General features: G+C 36.2%; 2 protein-coding genes across 3 annotated transcripts; both read left to right on the plus strand.

The window, feature by feature from the left end:
• The first annotated feature begins 1,106 nt into the window (after positions 1-1,106).
• Positions 1,107-8,674, plus strand: LOC121782417 (oxysterol-binding protein-related protein 1C-like). Of its 2 annotated transcripts, none has more exons than XM_042180256.1 (11): positions 1,107-1,953; positions 2,190-2,546; positions 3,883-3,982; positions 4,424-4,866; positions 5,065-5,220; positions 5,414-5,581; positions 5,658-5,798; positions 6,438-6,665; positions 7,074-7,187; positions 7,426-7,561; positions 8,074-8,674. In XM_042180256.1, exons 1-11 carry the CDS (start codon positions 1,399-1,401, stop codon positions 8,208-8,210), a joined length of 2,535 nt encoding a protein of 844 aa, XP_042036190.1. In that variant the 5' UTR covers positions 1,107-1,398; the 3' UTR covers positions 8,211-8,674. The 2 variants fall into 2 exon arrangements, with proteins under 2 accessions (XP_042036190.1, XP_042036191.1); XM_042180257.1 differs by lacking the exon at positions 8,074-8,674 and adding an exon at positions 7,965-7,996.
• Positions 8,675-15,478: 6,804 nt separating this feature from the next.
• LOC121782559 (multiple organellar RNA editing factor 8, chloroplastic/mitochondrial-like) lies at positions 15,479-18,471 on the plus strand. Its single transcript, XM_042180444.1, has 5 exons — positions 15,479-15,892; positions 16,624-16,721; positions 16,796-16,861; positions 16,958-17,818; positions 18,260-18,471. The coding sequence occupies exons 1-4, from the start codon at positions 15,540-15,542 to the stop codon at positions 17,812-17,814; spliced, it is 1,374 nt and encodes a 457-aa protein (XP_042036378.1). The 5' UTR covers positions 15,479-15,539; the 3' UTR covers positions 17,815-17,818; positions 18,260-18,471.
• Positions 18,472-18,921: the final 450 nt, after the last annotated feature.

An 18,921-nucleotide genomic window follows, 5' to 3' on the forward strand; every position in this document is an offset into this window, starting at 1 on the left:
ACGTTAACTCTTTGTCTATATGAAGTACAAAATGTTTCATCATTATTTCATGTTGGTACAAAAGGTTTTTTGATTGTTTCATATTGATACAAAATTTGTTATCATTGTTTCATAGTTTATACGTCATATAAGTAAAAAGTTAACACTGTTTCAACACATATAACGGAATGTACTAAATTGAAACACGAAAGAAACTTTTTGTATAATTTATGTCAACTTCAAACTTTTTGTACTAATATGAAACAAAGATGACACATTTTGTATGAGTTTTGTATTTACCCTTGCGATATTCAGTAAAAAAATTAAACTCATTATAATTGTATAATCGAAGTAAAAAATATTCTCTTCGTCCTCTATTAATTGTCCACTATTTGTCAATTTCGTCAATTTCCTATTAATTGTCGACTTTCACCTTTTATCATAAATAGTAAGTAGGCATCATATTTCATTAGCTCATTTCACTCACATTTTATTATACAGTATAAAATTATTACTAACTTCGTCCACAAAAAATAGTCTCATTTGTGGACGACACAAGTTTTAAGTGAGAGAGAAAGATAAAAGATAGGTATAGTAAGAGAGATATTGAGAAAAAGTAAGTGAAGTATGGAAAAGAGGAGAAAAAGTGTGTAAGATATGACAGAAAAACATTCTATTTTAAAAAATGATACTATTTTTTGTGGACATTCTAAAATGGTAAAATGAGACTATTTTTTGTGGACGGATAGAATATATAAAAATTGGACTCATATTCCACTAACTTTTTTCTACTCACTTTCCTTTACATTTCTTAAAAGTCATGCCGGAATTAAAGTGTACAATTATTGCGGGACGAATGGAGTAAAACATTATTAAAATTAAAATCATTTTAATAATCGAGAAATAAAACACGGAAAATTGTAATGAATGGTAATATGAAATTGAAATCGTTACAACACACTACATTAATTATTTTTTTAAATGCAACTAAAAATAAATACTTTTGGTTGTTTATTCAATAAATTGGAAATTCGAGTTAAAATTATTCCAAAACTAGTAGTAAAAACTATAGCACCATAAATAAATTGATTAAATTCCAATCCTCACATTCCTACAAATTAGAGTATTCAACAGCGGTGTCTTTACAAAGACTGCTTCTCCACCCCAACCCAACCCAACCCAACCTCAGCTCCAAGTCATCACCTTCACCGGAAAACTCTCCGCGTAGCTCCTAACTTCTCTCTCCCAAATTCAATAACAATCACCTCTCCTCTCTCTCCACCTCAAAATTCGGCTAACTCTCCCTACCAAAATTCAATTCTTTCCTTTCTTCTATTCTTTTTCCTCCCCCAACTTTTTCAAACAAAAAAAAAGGTGAAAATGCGCGGAGAATTGATCCGAGCATCCAACCTCTAAATCATGTCGAATTCCGCAATGCATCCTTGCTGCTGCGTCTCCTCAATGGCGATCAGCAACTCCTCCATGCCTGCCGCCGCGCAATTGCCCACCGATCCGCTCGCCAGAATTCAGAATTTCGTCGCGGTGTCTAGGGCTTCGTCGGCGCGTGAATCCGCCTCCGATCACGGCGTCGGCGGCGGCGGAGCTCTGAGCTTGAGCAATTCGAGCAGCAATCGGCACAGTAATTATAGCAATGGCCATAGCCATGTTCATCCCAGCCGCGAATTGAAGATTAACGATATAGTTGGGGATGGGGTTTCGGGGATTTTATACAAGTGGGTGAATTACGGGCGGGGGTGGCGGCCGCGGTGGTTCGTGTTGCAGGATGGAGTGCTGAGTTATTATAAGATCCATGGGCCGGATAAGATTGTGGTGAATCAGGAGACGGAGAGGGGATCGCGGGTGATTGGGGAGGAATCGATGCGGCGGGTTATGAGCCAGAATCAGCATCATCGGAATGGAACCGCCGCTTCGCCGGAGAAGAGCCGGATTCCATTTGGTGAAGTTCATTTAAAGGTTTTGATCATTTTTCCTATTCTTCTTGTTAGCAATTGTGATTGAGTTTATAATAGGGAAAATGTAGTAATTCATGAAAGGATGCAATGAATTCATCGATCTGCACAATCAACCTTCAATTAATACTTACGCTTTCGGTGTTGGTTTCAATTTAGGAAACATGTGGAGTATTATATGTGCTATTATGAAAATGAAATGTGTCTTAGGTCATCTAAAAACTGAGTATTTCTGTTCAGGTCTCGTCTGTTCGGGAGAGCCGGTCAGATGATAGGAGATTCTCTATTTTTACGGGTACGAAGAGGCTCCATCTAAGGGCTGAGAGCAGAGAGGATAGATTGGCTTGGATGGAGGTACTGCAGACTATGAAGGACATGTTTCCAAGGATGTCCAACAGTGAGTTAATGGCTCCCGTGGACAACCTAGCTGTATCGACGGAAAAGCTGAGACGGAGGTTGTTGGAAGAGGGGGTGAGCGAGGCAGCAATTCAGGACAGTGAGCAGATCATGAAGAATGAGTTCTCTTCACTGCAGAATCAGCTGATGCTCTTGAAACAGAAGCATTGCTTTCTCATGGACACATTGCGGCAGTTAGAGGTACATATTGAGATTAGTACAAAACTTACAAATTCATTTCGGAGTTATTCTTTAGCTTCTTCAAATAGTTATGAACCTTAAAGTTCTGTACATTTAGATCTTATAGTGGGTGACTTGGTCTTTTGAGTGGTCGGTTTCATTGTTTGTAGACTGTCTATAGCACTATTGATCTCTAGAACTGAAATTGGTTCTTGAATGTCACTGTACTCATTATTAGTATATAATTAATTATAAATAAAATTAGTGAGGATTATTTCTCCCTTTGCACCATTTTAAACGTGTACTACAGCAAGGTGTTTTGTCTCAGGCTCTTTTGAAATACTTCATTTATTAGTATGATTTTGATTGTTCTCTTTGTGGGCAAGACATGGCTTACCCTCTAATTTATTACTTGGATGTTGGTCCCTTGGGGTCCTTAAATGGAGGCAGTGGTGGATAAATTGATTGTGATTGAAATTGAAAGTGAAAGAAAATCTTATGCCTCAAAAGTTGTGAAACCACCGTATAATGTCTTTCTTGTAAAATATTTTACCTTTCAGTGGAGTGCTGAAATTAACGCTGGCAGTTTATTAATGGTATCTCAATGTCTTACACGATTAGCCACCGGTTATCATTTTGGCAAGTTCTGTCTTCAATTGCTTAGAAAGCAGATGCATAATTGTTCTAATGTATTTTTTCGTGGGTACCATTGTCACTAAAGTTGACTGACTTGATATTTATTGTTTGTGAAGAAAAGTCCTTGATGTCATACATTTCTTCTTTGGTCTTGAGAAAAACCTGTTTTTCACTAATATAAAAGTGTAACCTAAAACGCATTGCATGCATGTCTATTATATTACCTATAGTAATATGTTGAAGATTGGATTTTTAATTGTCTTTGAAGTAATTTGAAATGGTAAGTTTTTCGTTGTTGCTCATCATATCAATAAAACCCACCTTAATAAAACCCGCCTTGTATATGTTTATCTGCATGGAAACTTGCATAGAGTTGGCTACTTTAGATTTTGATGATTGTTGATTGTGTGGTGCTCTTTTGTGTCATATCAAACCTGTCCTGGATAACTCTCTATTCGAAGCCCTTTAACTTTCACTTGCAATCATATATTCAATGACTAAGTTTTTTCTGGGATGGGCTTACTGGCTGTAATGTTATTTTTAGCCCGTCGTTTGTAGTAGTTTACAATGATTTATATACCCACTGGTTCTTTTGTTTCTATTTGACTCAGGCTTATAGTTTATTTTATGCAAATACTACTACTTAGTGACACTCACAATGATTTCTTAACTATTCGCTTTTCTTTACTTCGTGGCTGAAACAATTTTGCTAAATGTGTAGACAGAAAAAGTGGATCTGGAGAATACAGTTGTCGATGAGAGTCAGAGACAGTTAAATGAAGTTGGAGCCTCCTCTAGATCAAGGCAAGATAAGTATAGTGGTATGCTTCCCTATGCTTTCTAATTATTTTTGCTTACTTAACAGCATAAAAGCCACATCATGTATTCTGGAGTGTAAATGATCAAGACGACGTGGATGATAATTTTTTAAACTCCCAAGTTTACTGTTGTCAGTAATTATTTAGCTCTTTTTCATATTCTCTCATGTTATCAACCTTACTCAACACAATAAGTTGGACAAAAAGGTCCTATAAATGCAAAATTCTAGTTTTTCAATTCTTTAGTTCGTTGCATTTACTGGGAGAGGCGAAGTTTGATTGTCTAATACTGCCAAACTTTTCTCTCTTTTTGTTGGTAGGGGCGTTGATTTTAAAATTTACTATTATACGCCCATAAAATTATATATGGCAAATATTGCACCTCCGATTTACTGTGTGAATAAACTGAGCCACTCTCACTACCCTTCTGTGTACTTTTGTCAGAAACTGCCAGTGAGTCTGAATATGAAAATGAAAGAGCCGGTGCAGCTGACGAAGAAACAGATGAAGAAGATAACACTTTCTTTGATACCAAAGATTTTCTTTCTTCTAGCTCTTTTAAGAGTAACGGCTCTGACTTTAGGACATCATCCTTTTCATCCGATGATGATCTTAATACTTTTGAATCTGAGGATGGTATTGATCATGACATTAAATCTGCCGGAAGAAACTTTCCTCATCTTAAGCGTAGGAAAAAATTGCCTGATCCTGCCGAGAAGGAGAAAGGAGTGAGTTTATGGTCAATGATCAAAGACAACATCGGGAAGGATCTTACGAAAGTTTGTCTCCCTGTCTACTTCAATGAACCACTCTCTTCTCTGCAGAAATGTTTTGAAGATGTAGAATATTCATATCTTCTTGATCGAGCTTATGAATGGGGAAGGAAGGTAAAATTCTGAGTTCTGAATTTGTGTTATTGATTTGAATCACATTTCGATAAAAAAATTTCTTTTTTATATTCTAGCCGGTCTTAATGTATTAATCTAATTTCTAGAAATTGATGTATCATCGGTGCTCCTCTTGCAGGATGCTTCTAATTTGTTATCCTTTAGCAACTGAATGGTGATTCATTAAATTCTTTTCAGGGCAACAGCCTTATGAGGATTCTAAATGTAGCTGCATTTGCAGTATCTGGCTATGCTTCTACAGAAGGAAGAAATTGTAAACCTTTTAATCCATTGTTGGGAGAGACTTACGAAGCTGATTATCCAGATAAAGGCATGCGGTTTTTCTCAGAGAAGGTATCAGCATAATACTATAGCAAACTTTTTTTGTTTGCTAAGATAATTTCGTAAACTTATTACTGCACAATAGCTCAAATAAAAGATTTACCACTTCTAATCTAAACAGGGTGCTAAGTGTAAAGTGAGTTTCTTTTTTTATTTTCTTTTACTTGCAATGAGTAAGTAAGCGGCCAGTTTTCCTTTGGATCAGGTGAGTCATCACCCAACGATTGTAGCATGTCATTGTGATGGGACAGGCTGGAAATTTTATGGAGATAGTAATCTGAAAAGCAAATTCTGGGGTCGGTCCATTCAGCTTGATCCTGTGGGCATTCTGACCGTTGAATTTGATGATGGTGAAGTATTTCAATGGAGTAAGGTATATCACTTATCATTGGTGATTTTTCTTTTCTCCAATTTTATTTAATAAACAAGCAAATACCTTTATTTGACAGGTAACAACATCTATATATAATCTCATTTTGGGAAAACTATATTGTGACCACTATGGTACTATGCGGATACAAGGAAACCACAACTACTCTTGTAAACTGAAATTCAAGGAGCAGTCCATCATAGACCGGAATCCTCATCAGGTGCTCTCTCCTACCATCAATATCTTTTTACCTATCTAAACTATGTACCTCTATGTACGTAGTAACTTTTTTTTTTAGGAATGGGAATTTATGTTTTTTGGTCTTACTGGAGTTTTCTCCTTTTTGTAATCTGATAAGCATCCTACGAAAATAAACAGATTAATACTATAAACAAGAAAAGAATAAGATGGAATCATGGAAATAGATGGTGATGGTTTAATTTCGTTTGCATATCTTTCTAATCCATGTATGACTAAAATACAGAATATAGTGCTATTTACTATGCTAATGAAATTGAAAATATCAACATTTGTTCTGGTATATACCATCTTAAATAATGTTGTGTTTGGAAATGGACTATTGTGTTTCATGGAACAGAAGGCTTGTCCACATCTTCAATCAGGCTTATATATGTTGATAAACGTGAACTATCTTGATTTTTTATGTGTAAAATTGAAAATTTTCTAAACACTGCAATTGAAAAAAAAATTATGTGTCTCAGCGTATAATGTTTCTGCAACAATATCTGGTGATAGATGAAGTTTCTCCTGATAATTTATCTTAAATCTTGGCAAGTTATGATGCTTTCATATAATTATTTTTAAGCATTTCTCCATAAAAGCGGCTTTGAGAATGCAGGTGCAGGGAGTTGTACAAGATAAGAGTGGAAAGACGCTAGCAACATTGTTTGGGAAATGGGATGAGAGCATGCACTATGTTGATGGAGATCTCTCCAAAGGAAAAGGTCAAGAATCTCTGTCTAAAGCTCAATTACTATGGAAACGCAGCAAGCCTCCGGAGTTCCCGACACGCTACAACCTGACTCGCTTTGCCATCACAATGAATGAGCTTACTCCAGGATTAAAGGTGAATTTTTTTGGAGAGGAATTACTTTTCTACACATGTTTCCCTGTTTGTTACCTTTCTAAGCCACGTTAATGGGCCCATAATATATTCCAGCGTGTTATTGTGAAATACTAGTACTCCGTATTAGTATTAGAAGCAGTATTATCTTTTTTACTAGAAAAGGCAGAACTCTTCAAGTTGGCTCGTTATCCACTTTTGTCGGATGGGGGTTAGGATCCATCTCACATAACTTGACCCATTACATCGTTCCCTGCTAGTTTTTATGATATTCTAAAGTTGTTCAGATACTGCCTCGGGCCTTTTGGCCTTAAAATGTGCAATCCATAAGCTGTGCTATACATTGGGGATATGTGTTTGTGTCGTTATGACATTGGCTTCAGTTATACGGACTCGAACTCCTTTTTGCAGGAGAAGCTACCCCCAACAGATTCAAGATTGAGACCTGACCAGAGGCACTTGGAAAATGGGGAGTACGAAAAGGCCAATGTTGAAAAATTGCGGCTAGAGCAACAACAACGGCAGGTAACTAGTTTGATCTCATGGCTTCCACTATTTTACATTCTTGATCCGAATAGTCTCGAGCTTGATTTGGAACAATGCCTATATTCTCTGCTATCATATAAATTCATTCTAAACGAGGTATTTCCCACAACGGTGTATTTACTTCGTTGATAGATTAGATTGACAAGACATGAATTGACATTATCATAATAATGCAATCCATTAAAGTATGTGGTCGACTTGATTGGATTGGAAACAGGCGAGGTCGATGCAAGAGAAGGGGTGGAAGCCACGTTGGTTCGTGAAAGACAAAGGATCGGAGGCGTACCGTTACATTGGTGGATATTGGGAAGCTAGGGAACATGGCAACTGGGAAGGATGCCATGATGTTTTTGGTAATACACATTCTAATCATACTATAGTCTGACTTAGAGAGGAAATTGGTTCTTAATTTGTTTTGTTGTTGTTGGTAGTTTAGGAAATATTGGAAAATCGGATAAGGATTGTCTGTACGAGTTGCAAATATATATATGAATATAAATATAGGGTGCTGTTAGGTTGAGATTATTTAATTAAATTAAGAAATGAGATGCAATCTCAGCCACTAATCCACAAGATTAATGAAATGTCAACAGCTATTACATTATGTCAACACGGGGGTATAAGTGTCATTTCATTAATAATATGGCAGAAAAAAATAAAATTGTATTTGAAATCATTTTCTAAAACCCTCTCCAAAAGTCTCTCTGAAAAATCTGTTGATCTTCATACAATTCACACAATTGTGCAAAATCGAAGACCTTCAAAATCTATGAAGTATACAGAAGCTGAAGCTGAAGAATTTGAGCAATACCGTTTTCCCCTAAATTGAAGCTGAAGAATTTGAGCAATTGAAACATGAATATAGGAAGTAAACAGAAGAGGAGAAGACAATTACGATGGCGAGAAGGTAGGGGACGAAGACGAGCGTGTTGGCGATTAGGTAGGAGGAGAGGCGGTAGACGCCGCTGGAGGCTTCTCGGAGGAGGATTGGGCGCTCGTTGATGAAGATCGGGAGGGTTTCGGTGGTGGAGGAGAGAAGGAAGGTGAGCGTGAACGCGAAGAGACCTAATCGCTTCTCGATCCCCAATTTGTCTAATCCGATGTTGATGTAAATCTTGCCGAGCACGATTCCGACTCCTACGGCTTGCAGTGTGTTGGTGACGAGCAATTGCTTCGTTCTGTAAATGATTTTCCAGAATCGGAAGGATAGGAGTGTGAATTCGTGGATTCTCGAGCTTCCAGATCTGATTTTGTGTTCAATTGGAGGAGGAGAGATGGATTCAATTGACATCTGTTGTATACTGCCCAAAGAACAGTAGTTATTTTGATGTTGGTACATCTGTTGTTCAAATTTACCATGCTTTCTCTAGGTTAAGGTAGTTATTATCCATCCTTTTGTCCTATGAATATCGTTAGAGAAGTTTAAATGCAGTTTATACCATGCTTCCTTTGGTTTGCTTTCTTGAGTTTGGTCCTTGTTTTCATGTTCCCATGAAAGTGCAGTTTATTGAATCTAAATATTTCTATTTTCTTTAAAACTATGCTTCTTTTCTTAAAAGGGAAAGTGCAGTTTATTGAATCTAAATATTTTTATTTTCTTTAAAACTATGCTTCTTTTCTTAAAAATATTTGTATGGCAGAGCATGTTGATATATATTTGAGATAAAGGATACTAACATAATAAAAAAATCCTCATGTAAATTTTGGATGTCCTGTTTCTTGATCATAACTTTCCTTTTGTGATGTATCCCCTACCACCCTCCACCATGTCATATCATTTTCCTGCTCCTGCTCCGGCTGTTCCGGTGGTTGGAGGTTGGTGAGGATTTCCATGGAGAATTCGAGGGGATCGAGCTGAGGGGGACGGTGAAGCCGTTGGAGAGGAGGAAGGCTTTGAGGGAGAAGATGTCGTCGTGGTGGATCTCGAAGCAGCAGCAGCCGTCGCAGGGCGTGACGCCGGAGCTCTTCTCTGTGCTGCAGTAGGTGAAGAGAGCGCCGGTGTCGTTCCGGAGCCACCAGCAGCACAAGGAGACGGCGGAGGTGGTGGAGCTCGATCGGATTCTCCAGGTCTTTGATGAATTGATTCAGAAGGTGTGTGTGTTTGTGCGTGTCAAAGTTTAGAGTGATTTGTATGGCTAATCTAATTATTAAGATTCGATTTTTTTTTCAGAAAAAAATGTTCTTTTTTCTTGTTTATAGTGATGGTTGAATGTGTTATGTTTTTCTAGCAAATGTTTCCTTTCTTTTAAATGAGGGATTTTTTTTGGTGGATTGTTTTTCTTATTCTTGAGCTGAAATTGTTCTTAATGGAGTTGTTGTCTTAGTTAATTCTGCTGATTTTTTTATTGGTCTTGATATTTTACCATAGGTAATCTCTCTCTCTCTCTGTTTGCCTCTTGAGCTAAGATTTCCATAGCTTCTTGGTTCTTGTAAGAAACATATTGATCTATTTGAGAGAAAGAGTGAGAATGAGAGTGAGAGTGAGAGTGAGAGAGAGAGTGAAAAACATCTTGATCTTATGTCAACTACAATGTCAACAGCAAACGTTATTCGTGTCAACTATGATGTCAACATCAAACGTTATTTATGTCAACTACGATGTCAACATCAAACGTTATTTATGTCAACTATTATGTCAACAACAACTCATTCAGGAGACAGAAAATATTGATTTCTGGAAAAGGATAGAAGAAGATACTGTTGATGCTGCTGCAATGGGGGAGGGTTCCTAATTGAAGATCTTGGCTCTCAGCTACCTTTACTTGCCCGCTAGACTTCAAGGTTGTTTCCTTTACCTGGGTGCATTCCCCGAAGATTGTGAGATACGTGCCTCTAAACTCATCAAACTTTGGGTTGGTGAAGGCTTCTTCCTAAAACCTGCACTACCCACACAAACCATGAACAACTATTGTGGTTTCTGACTTTTGAACTTAGCAGTATGTAATATATATGAAATGTCAACCAGTTCAACAACTTATATTGAAATGTCAACAACGCAAAAATAATTCTTATAATTAAAAAAGAACAACTATTTTGTCTTAATTTTTTTATTTGAAACAAGTTCTGGTATCATGATCATGCAATACATGTCAATTGCTTTCGTATCAAATATCAACAACTTATATGAAAATATCAACAGCTTGTATATCAAATGTCAACAACTTGTCAACAATTTGTATATAGTGTCAACAACTCAAAAACAATTCTTGTAATTTAAAAATAACAACTATTTTATCTTCAATTTTTATTTGACACAAGTTTTGACATCATGATCATACAACACATGTCAATAGCCTGCATATCAAATGTTAACAATTTATAGCAAAATGTCAACAGCTTGTCAACAACTTGTATATAGTGTCAACAACTCAAAAACAATTCTTGTAATTAAAAAATAACAACTATTTTATCTTAATTTTTTTAATTGACACAAGTTCAGGCATCATGTTCATACAATATATGTCAATAGCATGCATATCAAATGTCAATAACTTATAGCAAAATGTCAACAACATGTTAATAGTCTGTATATAAAATGTCAACAGCTTGTCAACGACTTGTATAAAGTGTCAACAGCTCAAAAACAATATCAATAGCGAGAATATCAAATGTCAACAACTCTATTAAAATGCCAACAACTAAAAAATAACACTTATAATTCACATATCAATAGCGATAATATCAAATGTCAACAACTCTATTAAAATGTCAACAACTCTATCAAATTCAGAAACATAGCAGAGCTTCCACCAACATACACAAAATCTATTAGTCAATTAAAAAATCTAACAATTTCGACATGAGGATTCAATATCTCACAAATCTTATTGTTCAAATTTTTAGATCTACAAATTCCAATTCAGGAAAAATGAGTAAAATCGCAGATCTCACTACAAAATCCAACAAAGAGTAGAAATCAATGATGTCGGCGAGGAGCTCGGGATCCATCTCGAAATCGGGCAAAACATCGCTCTCGTCGATTCCGAGGAAGAGATCGTCGAAATCAATACTGTCGAACAGATTGACGCTGGAGAAATAGGGGAACTCGGCAGCGTCGATCGAGAAGCCTTCCATTTCGCCTTCCAATTCGGAGGCGCAGCAATGGCGGCGGCAGTGGAGGAGGATGTGGAGTCGTGCGACAGCGGTGGAGATGAAGTGCGGCGGAGATGAGGAGCGGCGGTGGTTGACGAGGAGGAGATTTTTTGAGTGAAATTGGGAAAATTATTGATGGCAAAGAAGATAAAACATGAAATTACCATTCTGCCCTTTTATAATAAATTAATCTAAAATTTTTTTTTTTGTGGCAAAATCTGGACCACTCATTTAATAAAAATGAGTGGCTGATGTTGCATCTCATTTCTCAATTAGCCTAAAAAATCTCAATTGATCATGAACCTATAAATATATATATATATAAGTGTGTATTTCCCATATAAACTGGAATGTAGATGAAGCAACGACGTTGTTTCAACCATAGACAGACTTATTTATTGCCTATTCATTTGAGGTATTATTTGTTCATATACTAAGTGTAGCACTTTTTTTATCTTCATCTACTCTTTCTTTATTATGTTATGAATTAAAGTACACAACAGGAATCGTCTTTACCCATTTCAACCACTAAGCAAGTGTATAAAAACTAAGAAACTTATGAATTTTTAACCAACACTACTTCAAACAATTAAAGTACCCCGATACAACCAAAAAAAATTATGAGTCCAACTACCTTGGGATGGAGAGAGTATTAAAAGTATTGAATTAGAAGTGTGGTGAAATGACATGTGCATAAGAAGTTGAATTTTATATTTTTGGAAACTTAATTGTGCTAATATTATCTATATTGTCTGATTAAGTAAAATATACCCTCCGTCCTATAGAAATAGGTCATTTAAGTTGACACGAGTTTAAATGCATGATTGGTTAAGTAAGAGGAGGAGAAAAAACAGTTGAATTTGTGTAGTGGATGGTGGACACATAAATGATGAAGTAAAAAAGAAGAAAAATGTTATCATAAATGGAACTACTCCCTCTGTCCAATAAAAATAAGGACATTTCCCATTTTGGGATGTCCCATAAAAAATATTTCATTCTATTTTTCGTAACTTCCTTCTCTCTAATAAGGTGTGGCTCATTCTCCACTTAGAGCATCTCCAAGGGGGAAAGGTAAGTTGAGAAGGTATATTTCTCATTTACCTTCTCAAAAAGGTAGTTATATCTTCTTAAATATAATGGACTCCAAGATAAGAAGGTAAATTAAAAAAGCAAACAAAAATAATTAACTTTTTACCTTTTGTTCCTAGAAGAGGTATAGATACTTCTCAAAATGAAAGAAGGTATAATACCTCACAAATACATTTTCCATTGGAGCATGAAATTTTATCCACAAAAGGTAAATATGGTAATTATTTATCTTTACCTCTCCATTTACACTTTCCCTTGGAGACGCTCTAACAATACTATAACAATTTTTTTCTATCTCTCTCTTACTTTACTAATTGTGTATTAATTCACGTGTCGTCTCAAATATTCATATTTTTATGGGATGGAGAGAATATTATGACCTATTTCTATGAGACAAAGGGATTATATTTTAACGAAAATTTGTATTGTAGTAAAAAAAAGGCAAAAATTCCATAAACACTATTAGCTTGATAAATACTTCAACGAAAAATCTATAAATATTTTAGAGAAAACCAAATTAGCTGTATTGATGAGATCTTGATCATTGAACACACACATCCAATTCAACATATATAACGTTGATTAAATCTATATATACGCTATATTAAAAACATATGAATCTATAAGCTAATTATCAGACACTATTAATATTTATGAATTAGATTTATCTAATTATCCATAATAATACGAGGAGGTGCTTGATGATTGATCAACAAGTGTATAATAGGGGAAGAAAGACTGATAATTTCATTCTTGCTATTGAAAATCCTAATCTAACTAAGATAGTTGACAAAAGAGAGTAAAGATTCAATATATCAAATCAGGTCTTTTTCGGCTACAATGAGTACGTGCACATCCTTCCATATGATGCATGGGGGCTCTGTTCACAAATACGGATCAATGGCTACATACACATTCATTCTTAACTTAGGAGACTCTGTTCACAATCACATAGTACATCAATAACATTGTCGCATGCGGAGAAATTCTTATCTCGATTAATGTTCGTCAATAACATCGTCGCCACCTATGGAGATGATAAGATATATGGACGTGATATGATATATGATCTCACGTCCATAGACCGACTCCATTTGGTTTGATATAAAATAATGACATTCATGTCTGAATGTATTTTTATACTAGAAAAATTAATATAATAATTCAATATTTTTGTGATGTAGTCCAACCAATTGTCTTATACTAGAAAAATTAATATAATAATTCAATATATTTTTATAAAATAAATACTCCATTCGCCCCGCAATATGAGTCATATTTGATTATGACATGGATTTTAAAAAATGTAAATTGAGTTAAATAAGTCAGTGGAATATGAGTCTCACTTATATATATTAATTTTGTAGTAATAAAATAAGAGTGGAATCAATTGGTGGAATGTGAGACCTACTTATCATTTATGGTCTAAATGAAATATGATTCTTATTGTGAGACAGACCAAAATGATAATACTACTACACCACAACAAATATACATATACATATGCATATATTTGACGGGAAAAAACAACAACCAAATTTAGCATATTGTGGTGTTGTCTTCTCCTAACATCACACTTTCACAAGAGTTTCATCTTCATTGGGACGACACCGATGATTTAGACATGGTATGGAGATCTTCTAGCGAGGTAAAGGTAAAATGGTAGTCGGAAGAGGGGCAGCCCAGTGGATGCTTGCCACCTTAAATTAGGGGTGAGAAATTATACCGAAATACCGTAATACCGGACTTACCGTACTGGAAAAATACCGAAAATACCGATTTTTCGGTATACCGCAGTTTCCGGTACGGTATGATACCGTACCGCAGTGTTTCGGTACGGTAACGGTATCAATTTTTCTATACCGCGGTATACCGCAGTATACCGAATCCACGGTATACCGAAACTTCGGTATATACCGAATCCACGGTATACCGGTATACCGATAGATTATTATATATATATTAATATTAAATATGTTGTAATATATATATTACATATATATATATTATATTAAAAAAATTAATACATCAATTAATACAATAAAATTAAACATTCAAATGATAATTTATTCAAACAAATTCAAAAATAACCTGAATTATTTTTTTATCAACTCATCCTATTAAATATAATAAACACAATAGCACATAACACCGAAAGAAGATTGGAAATACGATATCGGGAATATGTTTCAACAGAGCACATTTGAAAGAATTTGTATTAACTCACACCATTTAGTATATGATTCTTTGTGTAATGTCATATTCCAAATATACAAAGTAATTAAAAATTTTGTTTTATTCTTCGTCCCACTTCATAAAATGTCAATTAAAAATATGTGCAGCTGAAAATGAATCAAATTGTTTAATTAGTGTTTAATTCATTGTATGTTATCTTATTTTATATACTACTTAAATTGAAGGATGAATAAATGAAGATAATATTGTTGATCATGACTTCATAAATTGTTTTAGATTTGAATGTTGAAGTTTTATTAATTTGAATGCTATGAACAAGATTTGATCGTGATGAAGTTTTATTGTTTTAGGCTTTTTTAAATAGTTGAACACTTGAATTGTTATTTTAAATATTTTGGACACAATAGGTTTTTTTTCGGTATACCGTTACCGTTACCATACCGTTATCACGGTATACCGTACCGTGTTTCGGTATACCGTTAACGGTATCAAAAAATATCATACCGAATTTCCGGTATACCGAAAATTCGGTACGGTATCGGTATTGAATTTTGTCATACCGTACTTTCCGGTACGGTATGCGGCATGGCACGGTCGGTACGGTATACCATACCGACCCACCCCTACCTTAAATGCTAATTCAAGGACTTAAAACATTTTCAAATTACATTATGGTAAACTCGAATCAGAGATTATTGATCGTTTTTTATAACAATTTGTCATATTTTACTATTAGTCTCTCACCATATAATTTCTTTGCATTCCTTGCTATTTTTTACTCTAAAATGACTAAATTAAAGGCTATTTTTTTACTCTAAAATGACAAAATTAAAGAAAATAAGATTAGAGAGAATTAATAAAAAAAGATGAACAAGAATTACATGACCAAATCATTAAACCCCCAAAAAGCCCTAACCCCTCTCTCTCTCTCTCTCTCTCTCTCTCTCTCTAGCAATGGCGTTTCACCCTCTTCGCCTCCGCCGCGCTCTTGCCCTTTCATCTTCTCTGCTAGGCCACTCCTCCCATGGCTACAAGCCCCAACCATTTTCCTTCATCTCCGCTCCTCGGATTCCTCCATCCCCCGCCCCGGCTCCTCCGTCGATTCGCCGCCCCTTCACTTCCTCCACCACTCTATTCCGCAGGGCATTTAATCCGGAGACAGATGAAATCGGGCCCGACACCATCCTCTTCGAAGGATGCGATTACAACCACTGGCTGATCACCGTCGATTTCCCCAGGGATTCCAATATTCCGCGCGAACAGATGATCGAAACCTATATCAATATCGCCGCACAAGTCTTCGGCAGGTCGATTGACACTCTAATTCATCTCTATTCATGTAATTTTGATCGAATTATGGCTAATTAGTGAGTGGATAGGGTAATATTTCGTCAATTGAATCGAAGTTGAAATGCTAACTGGTTTCAGTGCGTGTTTAGAGGTGATTTTTGAACAGTGTATTGATTATATTTGATAAAACTGCTGGCTTCGGAATGACTGATACTGTTTGGTGTTCGGAAGATCAATTGAATGATCTGATGATTTAAGGTCATTACTCCAATCAGATTGTATTGTGTAGCTCTACCTATATTTGTCCACTTTGCTGTACAAATTTGGTTGAATTTTAGAGGAATTATGATCAAAAGGTGACTTTTGACCCTTATCCACAAATATTCTTATATGGTTAATATCAATGCAGTTATATCTACCCTTGTATAAAAATCATTTTATTTATGTTTTATTGTTTGCTGTTACTGGTTAGGAAGGGTGTTCATATTTAACTTGTTGGAAAAGAGCGTATAAATGGTGTATATTGCTAGTGATTTTTTAATCTCCTGTTTATAAATGATATTTGAGGCTGAGTTTTATCTTTTGTGTTGTCCTGATTTCTATGCACTTACAATTGTGATTGCTATTACAACGATTGGTTGTAGTGGTTCGTATTTGAATTGCATATGGGAATGTGATCACTGCTTAATTTGATCCAAGCATCACAATGAAACATTGTCTAACACCTCCTTGGATTGTTTTTCTTCAGCGTTGAAGAGGCAAAGAAGAAAATATATGCACTGAGTACAACAACATATCAAGGTTTCCAGGTGGAGTGTTCGGAGGAGACATCTGAAAAGTTTAAAAGTAAGTGTTCCTTTTGCCCAAATTACAGCACACAGTGGAGTTTAGCCCAGAGTGGACTAAAATTCTGTTGTTAGGTATTCCACAAGTGGTATTTGTATTGCCAGATTCCTACATTGATCCAGTAAATAAGGAATACGGAGGTTAGTCGCTCTTTCTGTTATTGTGTGTCTGAAATGTGTCTTTTGGATTTGTACTATAGTTCTTACCTATTTAAAGCATGGCCATCATATTTATAGGAGACAAATATGTCAATGGAGAGATTTTTCCAAGACCACCCCCAGTGCATTATGGGAGAAGAAGCAACAGGGATAGGCGTCCAAGAGAGCAGAACTATGGGCCGCCACCACAGCAGAACTATGGGCCACCACCGCACCAGAACTATGGGCAACCACCACGACTGAACGTCAGGCCACCACCCCAGCAGAACTTCGGAGCCCCACCCCAGCAGAACTTCGGAGCCCCACCCCAGCAGAACTTCGGGGCACCACCCCAGCAGAACTTTGGGGCACCACCCCAGCAGAACTTTGGAGCACCACCCCAGCAGAACTTTGGAGCACCACCCAAACAGAACTTCGGTGCACCACCCCAGCAGAGCTTCGGAGCACCACCCCAGCAGAACTTTGGAGCACCACCCCAGCAGAACTTTGGAGCACCACCCCAGCAGAACTTCGGTGCACCACCCCAGCAGAGCTTTGGAGCACCACCCCAGCAGAACTTTGGAGCACCACCCCAGCAAAACTTTGGAGCACCACCCAAACAGAACTTCGGTGCACCACCCCAGCAGAGCTTCAGTGCACCACCTCAGCAGAACTATGGGGCACCACCATATCAAAACAATGCATCACAGCCCAGTCATACACCACAGCCACATAACAGCTACGGATCTCCATCACAGCAGAGCTATTTGCCGAACCGACGTGAAGGTTATGCAAACTCACCTAATTATGCACAGGAACAGGGAAGACACCAGAGCCATTCACAACCTGGACAAAGGGGCTTTACCCAAGATGCTGATTACGGCTCTTCACAAGATGGAGCTTTTGGACAAGTATCTGGGGGAGATAGAAACATTTCATCTTCCCAAAATAATTGACCAAGTGAGTTTGTTTATCCTTTGTTCACTCTGGCGATAACACTTGAAAGTTGATACTATATACCAGTGTGTGTTTATATTATTGCAGTTTGAGTTGGAGTTTGTCACTTCATAAGAATTTATTGAAACTAAGTTGCAACCCGACTTTTTCCATAATATAACTATTAAAACTAGTCCATGCACTCTGGCACCACTGCTTGGTTTTCATTGATATTTAATGTTCCCAGTTGAAAAATCAAATTATGCAAACTTAATCGCCACCCCACCAACCATTTCCTCGGAATTTGTAATTGCCTTCTGTTTGCTCTCCAACACGGATGCTTCTTCTTTCATTTTACTTACACATGAACATATTTTGCTATATAAAACTTGCTGTGCATTATTGTCTGTATGTCAAGATTTAAGAGACACCTCGCTGAATTTTTTTTGTTTCTGTAATGTATAGGATGTGTTTCAACTTTCAAGTAGGACTACGCTCTAGAGGCTTCGAACAAGGATGATGGTAGCTTGTTATCTGGTGATATTTTGTGGTTTGGAGAATGTGCGAGGTTAGTACGAAAGTACTGGTTATACAGTATAGGCTAGGCTATGGACAATGAAAAATAAATCTGTGAACTTTTATTCTGACGATGAAGAGCATGCAGTTTTCTTTGTTCATGAGTTGCACGATATGGCTGAAGAAGCATCTCTAGTGTTCCCATTTCATAATTTATCATATTTATTCTTGGCTTTAGGAAAGAAAGTCTGTTTCTCATTAGTAATTGATTCAATTTGATGCAATACTTTTTTCATTTGGCAATTCAGGAAACAGATCAAATTAATAGGTTATCTCGGTATAGATTGATTAGACACCACATGGGCAATCCTGTTTTTAATTTCATATTTAAATTAGAAATAATTATCATTTAAATAACTTTAAGTCTAATCTTAAAATTGGAATATAAAATCATAACTTTTAAGTTTTTCTCAATTATCCTACCATATTATAAATTGAAATTTATATGGAAAATTTAAATATGCGAGTATTTGATTTTCGGTTAGGTTTTTGCCTATTTTAGCAAAAAATTAAAACTGAATCAACCAACTATATTTGAAAAATGAAATGCA

Source organism: Salvia splendens, chromosome 20, assembly GCF_004379255.2.
Source record: "Salvia splendens isolate huo1 chromosome 20, SspV2, whole genome shotgun sequence".
NCBI classification, from domain to species: Eukaryota; Viridiplantae; Streptophyta; class Magnoliopsida; order Lamiales; family Lamiaceae; genus Salvia; species Salvia splendens.